Below are 21,305 nucleotides of genomic sequence, written 5' to 3' on the forward strand. Positions count from 1 at the left end.
TATATTGAATATTCAACATAGATTGTTGACATATCATAATATTTCTTGTTGGAGTAAATATATAAATGATTTTTGATTATACAATATTGTTTTATTGTATATTTTAATTATTAAAAGTTATAAAAAAGTTTCTGGATATAAGATAATTTTGTTGGATTTTCTGACTATTAAAATTTATAAAATAGTTACTCAACTATTTATATGTTTTAAACTCATCATTTTTTGTTAAAAAATTAACGATTATCTGAGTTGAAAATTAACATATTGACTCAAGTATGATAAAATTTTATCCTAAAACTGTTTAAGTTATATTTCATGTGTCGATTCTCTATTTACTTTATATCTTAGAACTAATGCTTAAAATATTATGCGGTCAAATCAGTAATTAAAAACAATGACACTGTAATATTTATCATTAAAATATAAATTTATCATATATGTTAACGTCTAGTTTAAATAATCAACAAATTTATAAAAAAAACGACGAGTTTATAACACGTTAATAATCGGAATCCAACAAAACAACAGTCCCGCAACTACCCGTCGGGGAAGAGGTTAAAATCGGAAAGGTTTCCCGTTTCAAGGTGGGAATTGGCCGCCTTTTTCGGTGTTTTCTTTATTTTTTTTCCACCGGTTTGTTCTGCATCTACCTCACCATGCCCGCTACCTAGTACGGGAAACTCAAGATCCCACGTTCCTTCTCTGATCTGCGATTGCTCAAGTAGGTTCCCTTTTGTTTGTCTTTTTAATCACCAAAACTGATGTTTTCTTTCAATTGATGAATGTTTGATGCTTCCAGTTCGGACACAAACCCAGTTTTATGTGAGGGTACCAAATAATACAAATTGTAGGGATAATATTGCATACAGAGTAGATCAAGGCATCCAACTATGTACTAAATATTTCTCATACAGAGATTGTTTAATACCGAGTGGTCATATTTTGAGAGATCACTATTAGAGTAGAGTTCCCTTTTTTATGTGAAATAACGGCATTGACATTTAATCTGGCCTTCATATTTTTACAATGTATTGTTGTCGAAATTACCTTTCTTAATTTATTGCTATCATCTGCTTTAGTCTACTGGTTTAGTCACTACTTTCTTGTTGCCAGACGTTTCTACTTTGTCATGAACAACCCTTCCTGTGTTCATGTTTTAGCTGCAATTCATTTTACTGAAGCCTGTGTTTTTCTATTCCTTTTCGGAGATAATATCGCAACATAAGCAAATGATTAACCAACACAATTTATTTTGGGTTACTGCTCAACTTACATCTTCATGCAAACTTTTATGATTCCTGGAACAATTTTCATGTCTTTGCTGGATGGGGCTCTCTTTGGTGTTAAAGGCCTTTTCTTGGTTGTCTTCAATGCCACAGCTGGGGCTTGCTCCTGCTTTTTTCTGTCAAAGCTGATTGGCAGGCCCTTGGTTAGTTGGTCGTGGCCTGATAAGTTAAGATTTTTTCAAGCTGAGGTTCCATTTTCTTCATTTTCTCCCCCTTGTTACCATCTTTGGAACTTTTCATTTGTGCGTTCTCTTAAATTTGCATCTATCATTTGTTTTGCCCTACCATCTTTTTGCACTTGAGTTCATCTGCTTTTTTTGGTGGAATCAGATTGCTAAGTGAAGGGACAAGTTGCTGAATTACATGCTCTTTCTGAGAATTACTCCAATTTTACCCAACCTATTTATCAATCTGGCATCACCAACAGTTGACATACCGTTTCATGTGTTCTTTTTAGCAACTTTTTTTGCCTAATTCCAGCCTCCTATATAACTGTCAAAGTAAGTGTCCTGTCATGTTCCTCAATTCATATCTTGCATTCTTTATGAATTGATTTTCATTTTTCTATTCCTTTTTTGTTTCCCTTGGTATTGTCATCCGAAAATATATGTTGAAAGAAAAGAGATACTTATGTCATATCCAATTTATTGCCACACCTTGTTATTCATGGGCTTAAATGATGTTCAATAGATACCATGGTTAGTTAAAACAGTTTTTGATAACGGATACGCAACAATATATTTATGCATGATGATTGTCACGTCACATTGTCTAGAAGAAAAGGTTAATTTGTTTCTAACTATTTTGTTCTAAAGCTTCGATTGATGACTATTGTTCTGAACATTTTTGCATTGCTTAATGTGCATTCTTATCAATTTGGAATGTGAAAAGTTTCTACAAGATCACGATTCATATAATGTGAGGCGATGCCTATATCACTGTTCTACTTTTAGCCAAATACGGAGTCGTTGAACCATGGACACTGTCTATGGAGATTTCAATCGGAATAGTTTGAAGTAGTTGCTTGTTGATGAAGAACCGATTCTTATTATAATAAGTTTCTTACAGCATATATTATTGAATTTTCCTGGATACATTCTCCTACTTGAACTAAAGATACGTCATATAGGGTTTTTCATGGATACCATTTCGATATATTTATTTGTCTCTGTTTAATCGGACCATTCACTGTAATGGAATCAGTCTTTTTGTATTGGAAAGAATTAAAAGATAGAGTCCGTGTTAAAATTCAATTTGGTGCAATTCATTGGTGTCATATGCGAGTCAAATGATAGAAAAATATGGCAGCCATATATTCAGATAACTGATTTAGGACAATGGTTGTATCTTCTTCTTTCAGGCCGGCCTTGCACTCGGGGATCTTAAGTCTGTCAAGGATCTGTACGATTTCAAGACCTTGTCGGTGCTTTTCCTTTTTGGGATGGTCTCCATATTTCCGACCCTTCTGAAGAAAAAGAAGATATACGAATAAGGCTATGTTTGTGAAGTTTGTGGCATCCTCCTGACTGACAACGGGGGATTAAGAATACAAATTGTTACAATTTCAAAATCTAGGATCCAAGAAAGGATAGAGCAAAGTAGAAGATCCTCATTTCTGCAGCTGAATAGTGAAGATGTAGCATTGTCACAGTATATGAAAAGCACAGCGCAGGGAATTTTATTTGTTTTTATTTATAATGATATTTTTTAACTCAAGTCATCTCCCAAGTAGATTATGATAGCATTTGGGAGTTAACTCTTTCTTTTTTTTCCTTGCTAGAAATGCTTTGTACGCCGTTGTATTTTTTTCGACAGTTTTACCTTTACAGACAGCAATACATGATAATGTTGCTGTAGAATATGTAAAAACTGTACTCATATATAGTGTTTTCTTTAACAATAGTTGTACTTTGATATAGCTGCTTTGTTCTATTTTCTTTTCTTCTTTTTGGTTTAACATTCTTGTAGCATTAAGTATAGGCATAACGTGAAAATTAGCCCTCAACGTTTACTAAAATACTCATTTTGGTCCTTATTTTTTCCTCGAGCATTTTGGTCCTTAACTTTTTCCTGGAGCAATTTAACCTTTAATGTTGCATTTTAGGATAAAAAGGTCCCTATGTGGATGAAAACATTTAGTTAATAAATAAATCTCGTTCTAGAATAGGGGTCTTTCCACTCTATAATAAAATGCTACGAGTTAAAATACTCCATAAAAAAATAGAATTCAAATTTAGACTTCTGTCACGGTTGGAGAGGGAAGATGTGAGGGAGAAGAGGGAGGACGAGAGATGAGTATCGAAGAAGGATTGGGAGAATTGGGGGAAATGAATAATCAAGGGTTAGGGATTGAGATTGAATTGGGAAGTAATTACCTGAGGGAATGGCACGTGAAGAGCACGGGGGAATTAAAACAATCACCCAGCGGATCCAGAAGGATGGTCCAACAGATACAGGTGGAGCACAGAAAGCCCAGAAGAAGCCCAATTCCTGTTATGATAACATAATTGGTTAATAAGGCGTCCAACTGGCATAACAGATTCTATTATGAGTGTATGCAAATAAAATGGCAATGTAAACAGAAAATGGTTATGAAATGAATGAATGAACTTTTATTCTCTATGAATTCTCTCCTATTTCTCTCGAATTCTTCTCTACTTCTATTCAATCTATAACAACTTCACAAAGTTGATTCGTATCTAATTATCTGAACTGATTTATCGATTTGAGATTTAATACGGACCTAAATATGATGATCTAAAATTGACCAAATTGAACGAATTTGATCCAAATTTTAGTTGGATCGAAAGTAACATAAATCGAAAGTAACTCGACCCGAAAGAACCCGAACTGAAAATAACATAATTTAATTTACCCAAATTCGTTCCGAACCTAATATTGACCCAATTTTAATAAGATATTTGAGTTAAAGTGAACACATTTTATTTCTATTAGTATTATTTTCTTTAGGAATATGATAAATAATAAAATGATAAGATAAAATCCAACTATATATATTATTTATTTGATTTGAATTTGATTTAATTGTTTTTATTAATTAAATATCTAATTAAATATACAATAATTAAATAAATCTAAATTAATTTTAATCTAAATTAATTATAATAAAATTAATTTTACTATATTAAATAATTTTTATATATTTCAATTTTATAAAATAATAATAACTTTACCATTTTAGAAAATATGTGAAAATTTATTAATTTTTTATTTTATTTCCATTAATTTAATATCAATTTTTTATTTTAATTTTCAAATTTCATTATTTTAATAATAATTTATTAATTTAATATCAATTTTAGATTCTATTAATTAAAGATCTAAAAATATTAAATCAATCTCTAAATCATTCAATAATTATTTATAATTTTAGATTTCATTAAATAATGATTGAAAATTATTAAATTAGTTTTCAAATCATTTAAATTAGATTATGATTTATTAATTTAATTAAATATTAAAAAATAAATCAAATATTTAAAATTTTGAATTAGATGATTGGATCAATCAGACCAAATTTTTGTACACCACTAGTGAATGTGACATAATAAAGCAAGGAAGATTACAAGTTTTGCACTTTTTTTATTTATAACACAAGTCCTTAATTTTTTTTTTGAATTATTGCACTGAAGTGTAAATTCCCTTTTCTTTTGTCTTTTGGCACTCAGTAGTGATTTAGTGACGGCGCGTGACTTCGTGGTTTAGTGGATAGCTTCATTTCCGCTCAACATCCTCCTCAATTACAACAATATTATATATATATGTTAATTTTTTCCCTCATCACCGACCTTTTTATGTGTGTGTAAAAACAAAAATGCACAATTTTACTACTGAGGAATTAAGCTGTTAATTTTGCCGCCAGATCTTCACTCATTTCTAGGGTTTTTTTTTCTTCATTGAAAATCTGATAAAGAATTTCCGATCTCAGATGCACGGCCCAAGCCGCCTAGGCTCCGGAAGCAACCGTTCGGTTTCTCCGTCGCCGCCTTCTTCGCCGCGCTTCCGCCACGGGCGTTACAAGAGCTTCAGTGGAGGTGGCGGGAAGCAGCGGGCGGCCAATAGGATGGTGTTCGTGTTGATATCGACTGTGTTTCGGAGGAAAGGAGTGCTATTGTTTGCGCCGTTATTGTATATAGCGGGAATGTTGTTGTACATGGGATTGTTAGGCTTTGATGTATTGAGTTTGAAGAATGCGGTTGTTGTTGTTCACAGGCGTTCGCCACCTGGCTCGGTTTACCGCAGCCCTCAGGTTTTTCAGAAGCTTTGGCTGTATATGGAGGCTGAGAGCAATGCCAGTCAAAATGCGGTATTTATTTATTTATTTATTTTAATTCTACTTTTCTCGTTGGTTTAATTTATTTTGTCAACTTTATGTCGGGAATTGAATTATTTTGGAAGAAAGAAAGGGGAACTTAATGCCAGATTATATTGTGAAAGAAGTTAGGAGTGCACATTAATTTTGTAAAATGAGTTAACAGTGGCGGCTGTCTGAGTGTCTGTGCATCAATTTTATCAATTCTAATGAAATTGGTTTAGCTTGGTTGAACAGAGCGTTTATACCTTCTCTTGGACTAGCCGCTACCATAGTTATCAAATATTGTTTTGCACTATGCTCTCCTTCGCAAAGTGTGTATTTGATGTGCAATGCAGCCCGGATGGTTTGTTAGGATCAATGCTTTTGTTTCGTCACTGCTGTAGGTTTCGGTTGGTGACAACTAAAGTATGATTATTGGGATTTATTCCCATAATTTTAGTTTGAATTAGGGTCTAGGAATCAAATATTGTTCAAATATGAGTGTCTTCACTTCTATCTTTAAAAATGGAATATGAGAAGAATGATTGCTGGAATTATGGACTCAGATAAATGAGCATATGAAGTTTATGTATGTTCTTGTGTATTGATCAGTGAAATGAGATCATGAAAGAAGAAGACTAAGTAGGAAAACTCAATCTCTTAAATGACAAAGTATCCAACAATTCTCAACAAAGAAATCCATTTTAAATTCTAATACCACATCTAGCTGTAACTATCACTATAAATAGCAAAATACCTACTTGTCCTGCATGGACAGGATTTTGAAAACCATTATAATTAGGAAATGGAGTCAGCTAACTAAAGAAAAAACAAAGATTGCATGATAGACCTAATAATTTATCAAAACTTCGCCTGAGATCAAATAGATCATGCTTTAGTCATGATTTTAGGAAAATGAATGTTACTAAATGCCCCTGGATGCTGAAATTTAGTAAACTTTATAAGTTGTCTTTAGCTGCCTTTCCAAGGGCATTTACTTGCACCAAAGAACTTCTGTGTCAATTGAGAAGCCATGATGAAAGCCAAAGGGGATTTATTCGGTTATTGGTGAAAAATCAATATACTACTAATGTTGAATCAGTATCAACTAGGATAGAAATATTAAACTTTAACCAACTAATTGAGGCACTCTAAGTTTTCATACAAAGGCCAATTAGAGAGTGGAACATCCTCCAGAAAATGGCGCTTACAAATAACATGAGCAAACCCCCCTCCCCCTCTTGAACTGTTGCAAGAGGACAATGGAGATATTTTTACCCTCTCTTCATCTGGAGGTCTTTGTAGCGTTCATATTTGTGACCAAAGTTTGGCTAACTTAATACTAAAATGAAAATCATGCAGTTGATGACAGCATGGGATCTGAAAATGCAGCAAGGTTGGAAGCCGTGTATCAACTCCATTATTTCTAAAACAGGTTTGAGCTTTTATATGATTTTAACATTTATGTTGATCAGTTAAGGATCTGTCTTGATGGTCTTTTGTTTTCTTCTAATTTTTGTAAGCTAGTTCTATTGATAATCTGCCCCCCCCCCCCCAAAAAAAAGGAAGAAATTACAAGTACGTATCCCTTAGCATAAAATCTTGCGTCCGTCCCTGCCTTGAAGTACTCATGTTTGACATATATTAAGATTTTGGTATGCGGCTATGATCCTCTATATGTATCGAATAATACTTGGAAAAAGTCGAGCATACCTTGTTTGACATATACGAATATGGTAATTTAGTATCCCTGTTTGAATACTCATATTTCATGTTTGTATAAATTTTTGTGTATCTTGAATGCTTTACTTGTACTGAACCCCCCCGCCCCAAAAAAAAACAAAAAACAAAAAAGGATTTTCTTGCTGTCACGAGATTTCTAAGAAACAGGCATTTATTGTATCTTTTGGAAATTTTGGATAAAACTATAAATTGGAGGATGCACCTTCATGCAGCACTATTAACTAATAAAAACACCATGAATGTTATCCCAATGTACTTAGCTGTCATCAGGTTGATAATGTCACTAATTTTATTTAGTTATCTCCTGTTTCCCTTGTATATATTAGGAATTAACCACTGTTTTTTGTGATTTCTAGGTTTTTCAGAATTACCAAAATCTAACGGTTTCCTTATAATTGAAGCGAATGGTGGCTTGAATCAACAACGCTTATCTGTATGTTTTTATTCTTTATGAATTTTCTGCACATTAAACCTTAAACAAACGGAATTTACTGTAGAATGCTTGCTTTCACATGTGAATGTTTCCCTTTTTTCCTTCATGCTCCCTTGTTGATGTTATAGACACCGTAATGCACCTTAATATATGGTTTTCTTCTTACTAAAACTTTTTACTCATTTGTTTGAAAATGTGAATGCTGATTGCATAGGATGGATCATTCATTTGCACGAAAAAATCCCAGGTCAAAATGTCTTTGGAGTTTTCCTTGAAATATTATGTAGATTCTGGATTTCAGTTCTCTATATTGTTTTCTTCATGCCTACATGCAAAAGACATGGCTGTTTTTTTCTTTGTCATGTATCATTGTACTAATGTCTTTTCAATTGTTTACATGAAAATATATTGGCTCTATTATTTGATTGCTACGTCTTTCTTTTAATACAGATATGTGATGCAGTGGCAGTAGCGTGGCTACTAAATGCAACCCTTGTCATTCCAATCTTTCATTTAAACAGTGTTTGGCGAGATTCCAGGTTAACATCATCACCATTTTCTTTGTATAATGCCCATTCTCACCAAATTTAGGTTTGAAACAAATTCTGACAAACATTCTCTTTGCATCGAAGGAAAGAGTTTTCAATAATGTTATTCCATTATAGTCACTAACATGGTATAGATTTCTATTAGTATCATTGTCTTCTGGTTTTCATGGAATTCAAGTTATTTATTTGTGTTTACTAGTTAATTTTCTTTTAGCAATATAGCCTGCTGCGTTGGAGGTGTTGTCTTCTCTTAGGCTGCTTGGGTTGCACCCCTGCTATTGACTGCGCAATTGGCAGAATCTAGATTAACCTAGCTGTTGTTGCTACTGTTAGGCATCCTCTTTAATGCATGGGTACCCACTTTTCTTTGTCATTTGTAGCTTATGGTGTATGTAGAATTGAGCGATAGCTACCATGTGATATTCACAATTCTTGGGGTTGTTATACTTGAAAAGTTGTCCGGTAAGATAAAAGAATAAAATTGAGGATAATTTTGCCACCATATATATATATGTATATCACTTCTGCTTTCTAAGCATACAAATAGCTTTACAGTTCTTGGGTTTTGGGGGCTCCATAACGCCTAAATTGTTTGGTCATAAGCAATTTCAATGGGTTAATTTGTGTCTTCTTGGTCCTGTTGATTTCTGTTACAATAAAATGTTTGAACTGCTTTTTATTGATGGCATCATTCTCTCGCTTTCTCTGCGCACGCATCCCAAATATTGCTCTTTTCTTTCTTTTGTGTTATGATAGTATATCATTCCAATAAAAATGAAAAGGATTTTTTTGTTGTTGCCCTACTGGTTCCAAGGCTTTGCCTTGACTAATCCGGACCGACCCACGTCGCACACCTGACTTTGGTGGGTGAGTCTCCCAGCAGGAATTTTCTGCATACACAAGGACTCAAACTCGAGACCTTGCTTAAGCAATATCAAGCCCCTTACCACTTGAACCAACCCCCTACCACTTGAACCAACCCCCGTAAGGATTTGGCTGCAGATTTGTAGACATTAGTGATGGGATTAATTTTAGAAGCTGAAACTCTAAGGTATAGGCAGATAGTGTTTTATACTTTGTAGAGCATTTGTTAGCCTTAATGTGAAATTATACTTTTTTAATGCTAATTTTATTTTGGAAATAGAATATAATAAAAAATTATACAAATAAAGTCATGATCTTTTTTTTGATAGGAATTGAAGGCCTCATTAAAAAACCCCTTCTTTTTTTTTATAAGAATTTCAGGCCTCATTAAAAACTCCCTTCTTGATTAATGGAGCTTGTAGGGAAGCTCCCTAATCAGCGGAAGGAGGAAAAGAGTGCCTTAGGATTTTATTGAAACAGAAAATTACATAAAATCCACACAAAATACAACCAAGAAAACACCCCAACAGAACCAAATAAACTGAAAACACCCATAAAACATCCAAACTAAAAACACAGAAACAGCGAAAACAACATTAGTAACCCCCTTAAGATTTCATTAAACATAAAAACTTACAAGATACAACCATAATCCACCCCAACAAACACAGAACACCAGAAACAAACGAAAACAACCTAAAAAACAGCATTAACTCAGCCTAATTCACCTTAGTTACAGCAACCGCCACTAATAGAACAGACCAGACTTAAAACCTGAGCTTGGCCCGAAAGACACCACAAAACAAAACACTTTTAATAGAAGCCAAATAAAACAGCTAACTCAATCCCTAGGAACCAAAATCAACCACAAAGGCCAAAAGCTTCCACATGATAAGGTTGCAGAGAAGCAAGCTTCGAAACTCCTCCTTTCTGCCATTTAATGCTCATCTTGTCGACATAGACCATCCGAACCTCCAACTCCAAAAACAATGATCATATGTGAGTCACCTTCCAAAACTTCCACTGCCGTAATCTTCCGAAATCAGAGCCACTATTGAGCCATTAGACTCAAAACCCAATTCTTTCCCGAACTGCAAGGAGTCTGTCTCTTCCTTCTTAAGACTCTGCCCCAATGCTGGAAATTCCAAATCATAAAGGAATCTGTCTGAAAGAACCGCGCGAAGCACCTTCTTCTGTTTATACTTGCTTCGGCAGTGCAAAGTCATGATCTCAATTGAGAAAAAATGTTAATAATAATAATGGTAATACAATTTTTTTACCATAAAATGAGGTTTAATCCTTGTAATGTTTATTTAATGGAAAGAACTGCTACTTGTCTTAGAAACCTAGAAAGACCGAGTCAATTGCATCGGTTACTACGGTTATTATTCTTAGTATTTTTATTTGATAAACTGCCTCCAAAGAATTAAAAGTTTAAGCGAGTTTGACATAAAAAAGGACCTCATTTTTAATTTGTCATGTTTTTAGACATCAAGGAGAAATGAGCTCCTTGTATGCAACTTGAGACCACCTTCTAAAACATGAATGCTGTTAGCTTGCATGATTGTTCTTTTATATTTGAATTACGACTTAGATCACAATAGTTTTTATTTTCCTTTAAGATGTTACAAATCTTTAATAGGTTTCCTTCTTTTTTCAATTGATTGCAGCAAGTTTGGAGATATATTTGATGAAGAATACTTTATACATGCACTTGGAAATCATGTGAATGTGGTTAGGGAACTCCCTGATGATGTACTTCAGAGGTTTGACAATAATATTAGCAACATTGTTAATTTGAGAGTAAAAGGTTGGTCAAGCGCAGCCCATTATCTCCAAAAGGTTCTTCCAAAACTAGAGGCAATGGGGTATGCATCCTACTCATATTTGTGTACCATATTTCTCTTTCTAGGAAAGCAAAATTGTGAGAAAATCAAATCAATGTTAATGTTCTTCCAATTCCATTTGAAACAAGCACGAGAGGTATTATGTGTGCCTCTAGAAGAAACACAATTTTAAAAAGAATGATAATGAGTTCAAATGATGTACTGTGAAACTAAGTTTATATGTAAATTAGTCTGGGTCAGTTATGAGAGTCCTTTTCCAACATTGCTTTCCTTTCGGGAAAGCTAAATGAGTTTCAACAAATTTTCAAATGGTTCCAAGCAAAGAAAAAATTACCAATGTCGAATGTTTAAATAATAGTTGAGAAGTCCCAAAAGAAATTGCCTTGAAATTGAAGGACAGTGTGCCTTGCCATTATCTGTTCGGGACATGACACTAATTCCATATCTAGAACGTCCAAACTGTTCTTTCCAATGTCGAAACTTTCATTGACCATTTTTGTCAAAACAACAGCAGTTATTGATCATAGTTCTTCAATTTAGTTTAATTCGATAAACATGCCTTGTTATGGTTGGAACATATTTTAACTAATTCAGGTGGTATATTTCTGATTTATCTTCTGGTGTTGGAAGTATTTTATTAGTCTTACATTTATTTGTTGTAGGCACCTCTAGTTTTACCTATACATATGTTAAGTGAGCGCCGTTTTTAGATATATGTAGTTCTCTTCACTTTTGTATAATCTACTCTTCCACATGCTTCATTTCCAATGGAAAAGGCTTTGTTAACATGGATTTGCAACACGTCATATGCAGCAAGCTTATTGCTATATGGTTTCATCCTTTCAGGGCTGTTCGCATTGCACCCTTTTCTAACAGGTTGGCATATTCTGTTCCGTCTAATGTACAAGGGATTAGGTGCTTATCCAATTTTCAAGCACTGAGGTTTGCAGAACCTATAAGGACACTGGCTGATAAAATGGTTGAGAGGATGGTCAATAATAGCTCCCATACTGGAGGAAAATATGTTTCAGTGCATCTTCGGTTTGAAACGGTGTTTTCCTTATTTCTTGTTCATGGATGAATAATTCGTTGATTCTTGAGTGTAATTTTAGCAAAAATGTGCTCTATTTCTGAAAGACAATGTTTTGTTTTGGAAGGACATGGTTGCATTTTCCTGCTGTGAATATGATGGTGGGGAAGAAGAGAAACATGAAATGTATATTGCTAGAGAAAGAAGTTGGAGAGGAAAATTTAGGCGAAGGGGCAGAGTTATAAGGCCAGGTGCTAATCGTATGGATGGAAAATGCCCTTTAACCCCTCTGGAGGTATCCGACTATTGTTTTTCTTTTTATATTGTTTACTTTAACATGTTCTACGCAATGTTCTCAATCAAGTTATTCTGGAGTGTACATTTGATGATACTACAATCTTTTTTTGGTGATTCTCCTTGTTCAATATTTGAACATAAAGATATTGGCAGGGTACATGATATATAGATAATACAAATTTTGATGCTGTCATTTCTGTTCACTTATTAACTATATTTACTTGGTTCTCTAGGTGGGACTGATGCTTAGAGGCATGGGTTTCGATAACAATACATCAGTATTTGTCGCAGCAGGAAATATTTACAAAGCTGATAAATACATGGCTCCTCTTAAACAAATGTTTCCTCTTCTAGAAACGAAGGATACACTAGCTACTTCAGAAGAACTTGCTCCATTCAAGGTATCTAGCTTTTGACCTGTTGTGCTGCTTCGTTAAGTCAGCCAGTGCAAAATCTAATTATAATAACTTCAAAGGAGGAAGAAGAAAACTATAAATGCTTCAATCCTTTAACAATCTAGTTCATAATGTAGGGCCACTCATCTAGGTTGGCAGCACTTGACTACACCGTTTGCCTTCACAGCGAAGTATTTGTCACGACACAAGGTGGAAATTTTCCCCACTTCTTAATGGGTCATCGCCGCTATTTATTTGGAGGACATGCAAAAACAATTAAGCCCGACAAAAGGAAATTAGCACTGCTATTTGATAGTCCTCGTATCAGGTAAACATGTGCTTTTTGCTCTCATTTTACTCTGATATTAAATTCCCTTTATTGTGTTATGACTTTGAGCTAATATAAGATCATTCTATGCTCGTTCCAAAGCCTACTATTAGCTATACATATTGACAAGTTCATTTCACACTAAAACATTACTATTAATTAAATCTTGATTTACCTTGAAAGAAATAAAAAAAAAGTTCCTAAATATATATGTTGGTCGTGTTTGTTTCGTAGGTGGGAAACCTTCAAACGACAGATGAAAGATATGCTTCGGCATAGTGATGTGAAGGGAAGGGAATTGAAGAAACCCAGCGCTGCAGTTTACACATTTCCCATGCCAGATTGCATGTGTAAGCAAACAGTGGCAGCAAATGCAAGCAGATGGAGTTTTGAGTAAGGTCTTCAACCTGTAACTCTATGGTGTATCATGCAATCGAATTGTAGAGTTCAATTCTTTAGTTCTGGTTAGATTATAGTTGCTTTCAGGTTTTTATTCTTTTAAGATTGAGTTGTTCATAGTAATTAATTTAGCACGCTGTAAACTTTTTTGTTGTATATGATTATGGATATGATCGATCAAGTTTACTGGATGACATTGAGGTCGTCATGATGGTGTCTTTGGCAGCAACATCCCTCATTTGATTTTATGGAAGGAAATGGACTGTATTTTTTTTTGAAATAAATTAAGAAATTAAAGAATACGTTATTGGGTCCAAGAAAATCAATCCTACAATTCATAGTATGGTTCATACCCCACTTTTTCAAAGAATAAGTACATTGTTGCTATAAATAACCACAAAGATCAATTTGCATTTTCAACAAGCTACAACTACAATACTTATATTAAATAAAAGAAATAAAACTTACCCACATATATTAATGTAGGAATGTGTTAGAATGCACAAAAAATCTGAATATTCGATTTTGTGCAAAAAATATCTGAAATCGGATTTGGAAAAAACATGTTTTTTTTAAATCGGATCGGATATTTTAAAACCGGATAGTATAACCGGTTTGGGAAAAAACTGGACGATCGGATTTTTTACCAGTTTGAAAAAACCCGGATAAAAAACTGGTTTTTTATCCAGAAAAAAAATCCGGTCTAGGGTTTAAAAATCCGGTATGGGGTTTAAAAAATTGGATGACCGGATTTTTTACCGGATTAAAAACCGTTTTTTAAAAAAAATTAGTTTTTTTTCAAACCAAAACCAATTACACCGGTCACATCATCCGATCCTCCAAACCGGTTATGATCCGAACCGATTTTTTTATTTGGTGAAAAACCGGATTAATTTTTATCCGATCTAAATCGAATTTAAATCCGGCTATGTGCATCTCTAGTTAGAGCCCAAAGGCCACCCTTTGAGCAAAATCGGTCGTCTTTTATTGGGCATTCGAAGAAGCCTTGTTATTTCGAGCTTTGTTACAGCCCTGCAAAACGTGATCTATAGCAACAATGGTCAAGGATGACAGATAATAGGGCTCAGTTTTCGATTGAGCTGAGTAATTAAACTAATTGACGATTTTTATTTTATAATTTGAATTTAACTTGAAATTTTTTCGAGTCAAGTTTATAAAATTCAAGTCGAGTCAAGTTAAATTTTAAAATTTTTGTTTGAATCTAATTGTAAATATTTATAATATTATGATATTATTTTATTATAATTTAAATGATTTTTATTACTATATATATATATTTCTTCCTTTTTTATAGGTGATATACATATATTATACAAAGATGAGAGATTCGACTCAAACTTAAAATTCAATCTACTAATTATTAAAAATTTTGAATTATTCGAATTGTATTTTATAACTTGATTTTTTCGATTCAGTTTATAAAATTACAACATTGCTGACCAGTTGGAACCCCTACACTGACGAGTGTCGACCGACCAAAACCCCTTGCTTCTGGCACCAATGTTGTCTTCTACATTTCTGCAATTTGTATCACGACAACACCCATCGACTATGGCAATCAAATTGCAATGTATCCTTGGCTTGCCCTTGGCCGTATTACTCCATTTGCTAACAAACTAGTAGAACGAGGCCATCGCCAGAATATTGCGCAAGGTTGAGCCTTTCTATCTCCACCCAGATCTCATAATAGCTCGTGAATGAAGGAACATACTTTAGAAAAACCGTTTGTGAGACAGCTAGTGAATGACAGTCTTATTATCGATGACCGGTCAAGAGGGTCAGCGAACGGACAATAACGGATGGGTGGCTGTTCGGAGAATGTGCCGGCGGCCGGCGGTGCCCGACAACGATAATAGGGATTTTGAATTAAGGAATATAGTGTTTGGGTTTTTTTAGATTTTCAAAAACTCAGGTTTTTTTAAAATAAAAATTTATAAAATGATAAATGTTGTTAAAAGAGTATTTTTTATAATTAGGCCTTTATTTTAATACCATAATAAATAGGTGACATTAAAAGGTTTTTTTTAATCTGATGGCGATAGATAGGGATGGGCATGGGTCGGATTGGATAGGGTTTTTGGTCTACCCGACTCGATCCGAGAACAAGAGAGCCTCCACCAGACCAAAATAAGGTTACACCCGACCAGAATATATGACATAGAAATCCGACCCGACCTGAAATAATAAAAAATATTTTATTCAATAAAATCAGTGACTTAATTAAAAAAATTATATATAAAGGTGTATTATTGTAATTATCTCTAAATATATAGGGTAAAATTATATATTTTTTCTGGGTCGGGTTGAATCAGATTTTTTCACCCTAAACCCGAATCCGTCACGATCCGACCCAAACTCGATTTTTTTTAGAAAAACCCGACCTGATCTGGTCAGGTTCGGATCGCATGCTCACCCCTAACAATAGATGTTATTATTTATTTAAAAAATTAAATTTATTAAATTAAATATTAACCGTACTAGATCAAGTGCCAAATTTAGGTGAAAAATAATTATATTTAAGCGGTTAACCTAAAGAAACCCTTTTTGAAATCCCACAAAAGTCTATCCTCTTCTTCCCAATCCAAAACCCAACTCAGCTTAAAGCATTTCACCTTCCCTTCTTCACTCTCTCTTTACCTTCCTAAACTTTGGGTTTTTCTCTTTTCCAAAGTTTTAGAATCCTAAACGCTCCTTTAGCCATTGTTCTTGTATTTGTTGGTGTTTTCATTTCATATACATAAAAAATGGCTTCCTCAACTACTCAAATCAACGCCCTTGGCGCTATTGGCTTCCCTTCATCGAGAAAACCCAACCACCAATCACCCAGAACGGTTTTCTTCGGTCACAGACTGGGAAAACCCTCACCTTTGAACGTTGCCTTCTTACGGCGGCGTAGTAACACCAACAACCGCAAGCGGTTCGGGCCGTTGAGAGTGATGAACGAAAAGGTGGTGGGAATCGATCTGGGGACTACGAACTCGGCGGTGGCGGCTATGGAAGGAGGGAAGCCGACGATTATTACGAACGGGGAAGGACAGAGAACGACGCCGTCCGTGGTGGCGTATACCAAAAATGGGGATAGGTTGGTTGGGCAGATCGCGAAACGGCAAGCCGTTGTGAACCCTGAGAATACATTTTTCTCTGTTAAAAGATTTATAGGAAGGAAAATGTCGGAAGTGGATGAGGAATCCAAGCAGATTTCTTACAAGGTTAGTCGAGATGAGAATGGGAATGTTAAGCTCGAGTGTCCGGCCATCGGTAAACGATTCGCCGCCGAGGAAATTTCAGCTCAGGTATATAATATTTACCGGCTTTGTTTTTTTTATGCGTTTCTGAAACCAAAAATTATGGAGCTTTTAATTTATTTGCTATAAATGCATTGCTGCTGAAGTTCTTTTTAAGTTTTGAATAAAAATCCATAGTGTTTATGTGTAGTAGTGACTTAGGTGGTCCTTTTTATGTGAAGTTATTTCATTTTATTAGCTATGAATGCAGTGCTAATGAAGTCTTTAAGTTCTAGATAGAAATCCATAGTTTTCAATATCGATTAATTGCGTAATGGACTCAGGACAGAGCTTAACAGTGGCATCAAAGCAAAGTCTAGTTCATAGCAGTTTTTTCAGTCTTTCTATGGCTTATTTCTACTTTTGGATATAGGTTTTGAGGAAGCTGGTTGATGATGCCTCAAAGTTTTTGAATGAGAAAGTGGCAAAAGCGGTTGTTACTGTCCCTGCTTATTTCAACGATTCCCAGAGGACAGCAACAAAGGATGCTGGTCGAATTGCTGGGTTAGAAGTTCTCAGGATTATCAACGAGCCTACTGCTGCCTCTCTGGCATATGGGTTTGAGAAGAAGAACAATGAAACCATCCTCGTGTTTGATCTTGGAGGTGGTACTTTTGATGTTTCAGGTCTGTGGCTGGTTGAGAAGCTAATTATCTGCAAGTATCATTTTGTTTTATGTTACAACGTGCAACTTTATTTATCTTTTATTGCTAAAAATTCCAGCAATGTTTTGTTGTCTATTCGTTAATATATACAGTGCTTGAGGTCGGTGATGGAGTGTTTGAGGTGCTCTCTACATCTGGAGACACACATTTGGGTGGTGATGACTTTGATAAAGTAGGTTTCCGGACAAACATTATCTCTGTGTTAGTTGTATATTCTTAATACTGAAGTATGCCATATGTACTGTGTTTCATGTGCAGAGAATTGTTGATTGGCTTGCAGAAAACTTTAAGAGAGATGAAGGCATAGATCTTTTGAAAGACAAACAAGCTCTTCAGCGGTTAACTGAAACAGCTGAGAAAGCTAAAATGGAGTTATCATCTTTGACTCAGACTAACTTAAGGCATTTCTCTTCTCTTATTATCTTTGTCTACATGCTTTCCTTTGTGCATTTCCCCTGTAGTGTTTGATAACATGGCTTTCTCGTTTTTGGTTCCAGTTTACCTTTCATTACTGCTACTGCAGATGGGCCTAAACACATTGAGACCACCCTTACCAGGGTCAAGTTTGAGGAATTGTGCTCAGACCTACTTGACAGGTGTTTTTATTATTTCAATAAGTTTATTTCAAGAGAGAGACAGAAAAATCTTTTCATATTTTTCCTAAATGTCTGGGCTTATTCACTGGAGATTTTGAGTTTCTATGTTCTATCTATATATTCTGTAGGCTCAAAAAACCTGTGGAGAATTCCTTGAGGGATGCTAAACTTTCCTTTAATGACATAGATGAGGTTATTCTTGTCGGTGGATCAACACGTATTCCTGCAGTTCAGGAACTTGTGAAGAAGATGACTGGCAAAGAACCTAATGTGACAGTAAATCCCGATGAAGTTGTTGCTTTGGGGGCTGCGGTTCAGGTTGGTTTAGCCTTGTTAAAGTTATAGCAATATCTCTAGTCTTTTTCTTTGTAGTTGAATGTGATTGGTTGGTTATAGATTTTACTGCAACCTGTCTATTATTCTATTTTTAAAGTTTTCCTTGTGTCACACAATTTGAGTAGGCTGGTGTTTTAGCCGGAGATGTCAGTGATATCGTGCTTTTGGACGTGACACCTTTATCACTTGGTCTAGAAACTCTTGGCGGTGTTATGACCAAAATCATCCCAAGGAACACTACGCTGCCGACCTCCAAATCAGAAACATTCTCAACAGCCGCAGATGGTCAAACAAGTGTCGATATTAATGTACTCCAAGGTGAAAGAGAGTTTGTTAAGGATAACAAATCTCTTGGCAGCTTCCGTCTCGATGGTATCCCGCCAGCACCGCGTGGGATTCCTCAGATTGAAGTCAAATTTGACATTGATGCCAATGGTATCCTCTCTGTCACTGCAGTCGATAAGGGGTCTGGGAAGAAGCAAGATATTACTATTACCGGCGCCAGTACCTTACCCAATGATGAGGTATGCATTTAATTTTGGGATGTAATTGTGCTCAGATGGATTACTCTCGAGTCTTAAGCCATTCCAAAAACTATTTGCTTTTATCAGGCACCATAGTTCATACATTTGCATTTTATTCCGATGTTGGAAATGTCATCTTCGATGAATCATTTCATTACAATGTTGCTTCGAGTCTTGATTTTGACTAAAGTATGTGTTTGAGACCTGTATTTTGACGCATATTTGGACATGGGTATGGGGGCATGCATCATATATATAGGAGTTAAAAAAAGAAAAACTGAGCAATTCGACAATGCCACACCTTGGTAACATAGGTTCATTATTCTGCTGTGATATGCAGGTTGATAGAATGGTAAAGGAAGCTGAGAAGTTTGCAAAGGAGGATAAGGAGAGAAGAGACGCTATAGACACAAAGAACCAAGCCGATTCGGTCGTGTACCAAACTGAGAAGCAGTTGAAAGAGCTTGGAGACAAGGTTCCTGGTCCAGTCAAAGAGAAAATAGAGGCAAAATTGCAAGAGCTCAAGGATGTGATTTCAGGGGAATCAACACAAGCTATAAAGGATGCCATGGCTGCACTCAACCAGGAAGTCATGCAGCTCGGCCAGTCACTCTACAACCAACCCGGAGCCGGTGGTGCTGGGACTGCACCAGGTGCTGAAACCGGACCTTCGGATTCAACGAAAAAGGGGGCTGATGGGGATGTCATTGATGCTGATTTCACTGACAGCAAATGAAAAAGGTAGGGGTTTTTTAGAGCTTGTTGTGGAGGTGGAGATCGAGTTTTCCTATCCTTTTTGTTCCAGGGTAGTGAAAGAAAACAGTTGAATGTCCAAATTGGTTAGTGAGATGCTTTCTTGAATTGGCTCTTTGTATTGAATGCCTGGTCTTTGGTGGATTCCTATTGCATTTAATCTGAATAAAAAGGTAAGTTTTAATAGTCTCTGCACTTGCACATTATACTCTAATTTGGTCATGTTTGGATTTTAAAATCTGTTTTGTCACAAACAATAGTTATTGAATTTGTCAAGTCAAATTTTATTAATATTAGTTTTTGTATAATGTACTTGTAGATTTACTTAAATCTTTACATTTTAAAACATCTGTTTTGACATGAACAATAGTCGATTAATTTGTTAAGTCAATATTTTTTTATAATCATCATTATTTAATTTGCTAGTCTAATAATTTGGATTGAATATTGTTTAACCTTATTATAAGATGATCTTCTTAGTTTGTATTTTTTAAATTACGTTAAAATTTAAAATTTTAGATATCATTTAAGAAACTTAACGTCTAATTTATTTTTATTTTAAATCTTATAATAATTACGCTTTTAAATATATATAAAATATATTCAATTATAATTCAATAATCATATTTTTTAAATGGTTTAGGTGATTTTATATTCCCTAATGGACATAGGTTTGAGTATTTTTATTATTATTTTATTTTTTCTATAATTACTTCAAATATAACCTAAATATACGTTGTAAGCCCATGCTAGAATATGGATGCCGGCGAAATGGTAGAAGCACACGCAACCATTGCTTGTAGACTTGGGTTGAATATATTAAATTAATTTAAAATTATGACAACTTGATGAAGTGTGTAAATAATCATAATTAAATATGCAATTATACCTAATTTATTGAATATCATTCATAACTTTCATTAAATATTAACGAGTAGTTTGATTGAATATATTTAAATAATTGGATAATTCAATTGACAACTTCAAAAATAATGATTAGTAGATAGTCGATGATATAATTTACCCAAAAAGAATTCTCACCTATTCCTATAATCATGTTTTTTTAATAAAAAACCCAAATATTTACATATATATTCAATTATCACTTATAAGTAAAAGAAAATATTTAATATAAAAAGATTAAGATTCATTCAATAATGATAATAGAAGTGATAAATAATTTACATATAAATCCTATTAAACACATGTTTAAATTCTTAAATAATAACTTTTTATTATTTTATTTAAAAAGTGTAAAAAAATTATAGAAAAACAAAACATCTTTTATCATTCAAGATAAATTTTGTTATTTCACAATTGAATTAAAATTTGATTTAATCTATAACATCAACTAAATTAAAAAAATTATTAATAATTTATATTTACGAAACATAATAGAGAAACTATATTCAGTTTTTAATTACACAAACAGAAGTAAACAAAAGAAAATACTTCAAAATATATATATATATATATAGCAAATTATTACTCTTGTACAAAAATATACACATATACTTTAAGCACATTAAAAATAATAGGAACAAATACTTTTTTTTCATTCCCCCCCGACTTACATGATAAACATAGCAAATGATTAAATTAATCTACAAAACAAAATTAACATTGCTTGGTTGACAATCA

The 21,305-nt window shown here is 34.2% G+C and overlaps 2 protein-coding genes and 1 pseudogene across 3 annotated transcripts; all 3 read left to right on the forward strand.

Annotated features, from left to right (window-relative positions):
- The first annotated feature begins 1,173 nt into the window (after window positions 1–1,173).
- Window positions 1,174–2,936, forward strand: LOC120138731 (annotated as a pseudogene).
- A 2,176-nt stretch (window positions 2,937–5,112) lies between these two features.
- LOC120138819 (O-fucosyltransferase 9-like) lies at window positions 5,113–13,671 on the forward strand. Of its 2 annotated transcripts, XM_039154223.1 has the most exons (10): window positions 5,114–5,613; window positions 6,964–7,036; window positions 7,701–7,777; window positions 8,228–8,316; window positions 10,860–11,057; window positions 11,883–12,087; window positions 12,194–12,361; window positions 12,597–12,764; window positions 12,896–13,086; window positions 13,321–13,671. In XM_039154223.1, the coding sequence occupies exons 1-10, from the start codon at window positions 5,236–5,238 to the stop codon at window positions 13,481–13,483; spliced, it is 1,710 nt and encodes a 569-aa protein (XP_039010154.1). In that variant the 5' UTR covers window positions 5,114–5,235; the 3' UTR covers window positions 13,484–13,671. The 2 variants fall into 2 exon arrangements, with proteins under 2 accessions (XP_039010155.1, XP_039010154.1); XM_039154224.1 differs by lacking the exon at window positions 10,860–11,057 and having other exon boundaries at window positions 5,113–5,613.
- A 2,388-nt stretch (window positions 13,672–16,059) lies between these two features.
- Window positions 16,060–19,790, forward strand: LOC120138733 (stromal 70 kDa heat shock-related protein, chloroplastic-like). The gene is made up of 8 exons (XM_039154149.1): window positions 16,060–16,799; window positions 17,164–17,416; window positions 17,548–17,627; window positions 17,714–17,856; window positions 17,953–18,051; window positions 18,180–18,369; window positions 18,513–18,911; window positions 19,252–19,790. The coding sequence occupies exons 1-8, from the start codon at window positions 16,251–16,253 to the stop codon at window positions 19,645–19,647; spliced, it is 2,109 nt and encodes a 702-aa protein (XP_039010080.1). The 5' UTR covers window positions 16,060–16,250; the 3' UTR covers window positions 19,648–19,790.
- The last annotated feature ends 1,515 nt before the right edge of the window (window positions 19,791–21,305 follow it).

The sequence above is a fragment of the Hibiscus syriacus genome, unplaced genomic scaffold (genome assembly GCF_006381635.1).
Source record: "Hibiscus syriacus cultivar Baekdansim isolate YM2019G1 unplaced genomic scaffold, ASM638163v2 tig00110705_pilon, whole genome shotgun sequence".
Lineage (NCBI taxonomy): Eukaryota > Viridiplantae > Streptophyta > Magnoliopsida > Malvales > Malvaceae > Hibiscus > Hibiscus syriacus.